This window comes from Gymnoscopelus microlampas, assembly GCF_963454915.1.
Source record: "Gymnoscopelus microlampas genome assembly, chromosome: 19".
Taxonomy (NCBI): Eukaryota; Metazoa; Chordata; class Actinopteri; order Myctophiformes; family Myctophidae; genus Gymnoscopelus; species Gymnoscopelus microlampas.
The window spans coordinates 5,622,271-5,627,677 of NC_139956.1; the positions used below are offsets into that span (position 1 = coordinate 5,622,271).

General features: G+C 42.9%; 1 protein-coding gene across 1 annotated transcript in view; it reads left to right on the plus strand.

Annotated features, from left to right (window-relative positions):
• Positions 1-1,064: 1,064 nt before the first annotated feature.
• LOC311035064 (short transient receptor potential channel 5-like) overlaps positions 1,065-5,407 on the plus strand; it is a gene marked incomplete at both ends in the record, with an annotated part of 95,687 nt that continues 91,344 nt past the window's right edge. The window contains 2 exons of the mRNA XM_084043144.1: positions 1,065-1,097; positions 2,691-2,793. Of these exons, the coding sequence (XP_083899270.1) occupies positions 1,065-1,097; positions 2,691-2,793 (136 nt within the window). The remainder of the gene's footprint in view (positions 1,098-2,690; positions 2,794-5,407) is intronic.

Consider the following 5,407-nt stretch of genomic DNA (forward strand, 5'->3'; position numbering starts at 1 on the left):
AGATGATTGATGCGTGAGTGATGGGAACTATAAGAACAACAAAGGCTGACACAAACAGAAGGATACACGGATCATTACACACACTTTAACGATTTATTTATGTCCACATAAGAGAGAGCATACAAGGACACTGATATTATAGGTGCAGTTAAGGTCACAATCACAAAATCATGGCGTGTGTCTTCATGATACAATAAGCATGTCACTCGCACGCACACACTCACACACACACACACACACACACACACACACACACACACACACACACACACACACACACACACACACACACACACACACACACACACACACACAGTGTGCAATCGTTGACAGTAATGCCTAATTTATGCTTTGTTGCACGATGGCATTGCACGACAGAAATAGCAGACCTACAAGCGTACAACGTATCGACGAGGATGTGACACGTTATGAGGTTGTAAGTCTGCCTTTTTTCAGCGTGTGAAAAGACCGGTCAGGGTGGCGGCTTGTGTTGGTAATAGTTTTACTGAGGTTACGTTTAGGAATAAGGTTAGGTTTAGGCATAGTCTACTGAGGTTACGTTAAGGAATACCAGGTGAATACCGCCGTATTTGCCCCGGGGCGACTGTGTTTTGGGGCGCGGTATTCCATACAGGCTACAGGCTACAATATGGGAAAAAATGGGCAAACTGAAACATTTTGTGATTATTAGAAGTGGAGACACATGGCTCTGCCTAGCCAGAGCCATGAACGTTTTTTGTATCAAGTTGGGAGAGAATTGGACAACTGCTTGGTTAGTATAGGGTACAGTATGAAAAGTCATTTCATTTCGGCGCCCCCCTCTAGATGGCGCGGCCATTACTCTACAAACCTGTAACTTCTCAACTTTGTGAACTGCTGCAATACAGGCAATGTCTTTCTCTCATCCTCATCATGTTCAAAATATGCGTCCCCCTTTTCCTCTCTCTCTCTCTCTCCATCTATCTTTATCTCTCTACATCTATCCAGCTCTCTGATTTCATGGTTCAGTTCAAACACAATGTTCATTGCTCTCTCTCTCTCTCTCTCTCTCCCAGGGCATCAAGATGAATCCAATGACCCAGTTGTATTACAAAAAGGTGAGAAATTCACACACACACACACACGCACACACACACACACACGCACACGCACGCACGCACGCGCACGCGCACGCGCACGCACACACACACACACACACACACACACACACACACACACTGGTGAAAAAAGTACTCAAATGTTTTACTTAAGTAAAAGTACCAATACTGCAATATAAAAATACTCTGTTACAAGTAAAAGTCCGGAATTCAAAATTTACTTGAGTAAAAGTACAAAAGTATTGGTATCAAAATGTACTTAAAGTACCAAAAATAAAAGTACTAAAATGTTTGAAAATAGCAGATCTACAAGCTCACAACGTGTCGCATCGCGACGCGTTGTGAGCTTGTAGATCTGCTATTTTCAAATAGCCTATGTATAAAATAGAGCTAAAGTGGTTAATGTATGTTTTATAATATAACAATTTAGATCTACAAAGTAACTAGTAACTAAAGTTTTCAAATAATTGTAGTGGAGTAAAAGTGCAATATTTGCCTCTTGAGATATAGTGGAGTACAAGTAAAAGTATTGGAAATTGGAAATACTCAAGTAAAGTACCAATGCCTCAAAATGTCACTTAAGTACGGTACTTAAGTAAATGTACTTAGTTACTTGCCACCACTGCGCACACCATTGTGTTTGTATAAGTGTATAGGCTACTGTCAATATGTTGATTTAAGTATTGTATGACTGCATGGCGTTATGTTAGCAGTAATTATCGTTGTTATTGTTGTTGTTGGGGTCATTTAACAGACACTGGTATCAGATAGAGAGACCTTTATTGATCCAGAGAGGGAGACTCAGTGTCCATAGCAGCAGCAGAGCAGTGTGAAACACAGCACACATACAGAGCAGAGAGACACGTCTCTAAGCTTTAGCATAAACACCATCGTACAGGGAGAGAGTAAAGTGCCGTGAACCCTATAGTCAACAAGGTTAACCCATTAAGACCGGGAAGAGCGCATCTGTGTCGCTTTAGATTTCTTTGGGCTATTCAAAAATAGCAGATCTACACAAGCTCATAGTGCGGCACCGAGTGCCGCGCTATGAGCTTGTGTAGATCTGCTATTTTTGAAAAATCGTGACAATTTGTGCAAATCTTTGAATATATATATTTTTTAAGCGAACATTTGTAACTCAAATCTTTGCTTCTGGGGGGTCCAGATGGGGGTCCGCGGTCAAATACATATAATTTTGGGGGTCCTTGCATGAAAAAGTTTGAGAACCACTGATATAGAAACATAGTTGTTCTAAAAAAAAAAACTGTTAGGATTTAGAAGACATTTTGTAGAATCGGCCTCAGGTCTTAATGGGTTAAACGGGCAAGTAAACCCACTACACAGACAACAATTAAGTGCTGCAGAGTAACTAGGATACCGGGTAAAGCTTCTGTCTAAACGACATGCTATCTAAATGACATCCTTGGCATTTGTTTGTGCAGAAACGCGTGAAAAAGTAGTGTGCACCACTGATGTAGCACCAATAGAAAACTGTTAGGATTTAGAAGGCATTTGTAGAATGGGCCTATTAGGTTTGAATGGGGTGTCATGTTTGTGTTGCTGTGCTAACATTGTGTGTGTTTGTTGTCGCAGGTGAGCTACTCACCGTACCGGGATCGAATCCCTCTCCAGATCGTCCGGGCCGAGGTGGAGCTCTCTGCCGAAGAGAGGGCTTATCTCACTGCCGTGGAGAAAGGTACACGCACGCACACACACACGCACGCACACACACACACACACACACACACACACACACACACACACACACACACACACACACACACACACACACACACACACACACACACACACACACACACACACACACACACACACACACACACACACCTTGTTTCCTTTTCCCCTGGGGGTTCCACTTCAGGGCTTGTCGGGTGATGTTTGTAGCAGGTTTTCTGAGGGTGTGGCCAATCAAACTCCACTTTCTCTTTCGGATTTGTAATTCGATGGGATCCTGACTTGTTCTTTTCCACAGGTCCACATTGCTTACTTTGTCTCTCCACACGCACACACACACACACACACACACACACACACACACACACACACACACACACACACACACACACACACACACACACACACACACACACACACAAACCTAGAGCTATCAATAATCAACCAAAAGTTCCTTCTGGATTATCGTTGTCGAATTGCCTGGGGAAAAAAAATCCATCCCTCCATATCAGTACTGTACTGTACAATTCTGAGGTATTTTTACTTTACTGGAGTATTTCCAATCGTCTATACTTTTACTTCTACTCCACTACAGCTCAGAGGCAAATCTTCACTACAAGTATTTGAAAACTTTAGTGACTAGTTACTTTGCAGATATAAATTATTACATTATAAAACATGCATTAACCACTTTAGCCCTATTTTATACATAGGCTATTTCAAAAATACAAGCTCAATCAGAGCTTGTAGATCTGCTATTTTCAAACATTCTAGTACTTTTAGTTTTGGTACTTTAGATAGGTAGCAGTTCCAGCTGATGGCCACGTCTGTCCCATCTGTCTGGAGATGGCGAGGTGTTCCCAGGACAGCCTGAAGATATAATATCCCCACCTGAACCCTCTGGTTTTACCCTTTAATCTGCTCCCCAGCTTAGTTGTGCCTTGACAGACCTCCTCCCCTGGGAGGACCAGGAGGCTTCTTTAGATGCCCTCAACTGGCTCCTTATTCTTTCTACACAAAGGAGCTGCAGAGATCTACTCCTGAGTCTCTCACAGACAGTGGTGTAAAGTAACTAAGTACATTTACTCAAGTGCTGTACTTATAAGTGCAGTTTTGAGGTATTTCTTTACTTTACTGGAGTATTTCCAATTTTCAGTACTTCCACTTCTACTCCACTACATCTCAGAGGCAAATATTGTACTTTTACTCCACTACAATTACTTGAAAACTTTAGTTACTAGTTACTTTGTAGATCTAAATTGTTACATTATAAAACCTACATTAACCACTTTAGCTCTATTTCATACATAGGCTATTTGAAAATAGCAGATCTACAAGCTCACAACGCGTCGCGATGCGACGTGTTGTGAGCTTGTAGATCTGCTATTTTCAAACATGTTAGTACTTTTACTTTTGGTACTTTAGGTACATTTTGATGCCAATGCTTTTGTACTTTTACTCAAGTAACATTTTGAAAACACGCTTTACACGCAAACAGGCTTTACAGAGCATTTCTACACTGTGGTATTGCTACTTTTTACCTAAGTAAAATATCTGAGTACTTTTCCCACCACTGCTCACAGATGACTGAGCTTCTTCTCATCCTCTTGCCCTGAGGGAGATGAAAGTCACCCTCCTGAGAAAACACTAGTGCAGACAGACTCTGTCCATGGTGCTGAATTCACCTCAACCGGCTTCTCTCTCTCACACACACACACACACACACACACACACACACACACACACACACACACACACACACACACACACACACACACACACACACACCACTGGCGTACCCACTGTAGAGGCAGGGCAGGCGGTCGCTGCCCAACTAAGATCTCGCCTCCCCTAAAAAGCCCAAATAACCCGAAAATGTGCCATTGCGTGCTTAATGTCCTCAAAGTCGCGCATCCAACCAGCTTTGAACTGAGCAGATTTGACCTTCCGTTCCAGAGATAATGGTCAAAACTTCTCTTGAAAACGGCAACTTTCGCCGGTTTTCGATTGAGTTGATATTTTTTGGGGGGGGTAATAGAGGCGGCGGGGGGGGGGGGGGGGGATCTCGCCTACCCTAAATATAAATCCTGGGGACGCCACTGACACACACACACACACACACACTCTCTCTCTCAGTGATTTTCAACCAATTTAATTTCAAGGACCCACAGTTTGACATGCATTAGGGCTACGGACCCCCATTTAATGGCATTTCTATCTCTGGGACCCCAATTTATATTGTAAAATCAATGTTAATTTAGCTCTGAAAGTGTACAAATGGAACGGGTCCATTTGGTTCCATTTGTACACTCTCAGAGTTACAGACCCATAAGGGTCCATTTGGTTCCTAACTATCTATCATTTAGCTGGGGACCCCCTGGAACTCCCTCAAGGACCCCTGGGGTCCCCCAAACACCACTGTGAGAACCACTGCACTATGCAGAGTTTATAAATAAGGTGTGAGGCAACAGGTAACAGGTATCTCTCTCTCTCTCTCTCTCTCTCTCTCTCTCTCTCTCTCTCTCTCTGTCTCTCTCTCTCTCTCTCTCTCTCTCTCTCTCTCTCTCTCTCTCTCTCTCTCTTCTCTCTCTCTCTCTCTCTCTCTCTCTCTCTCT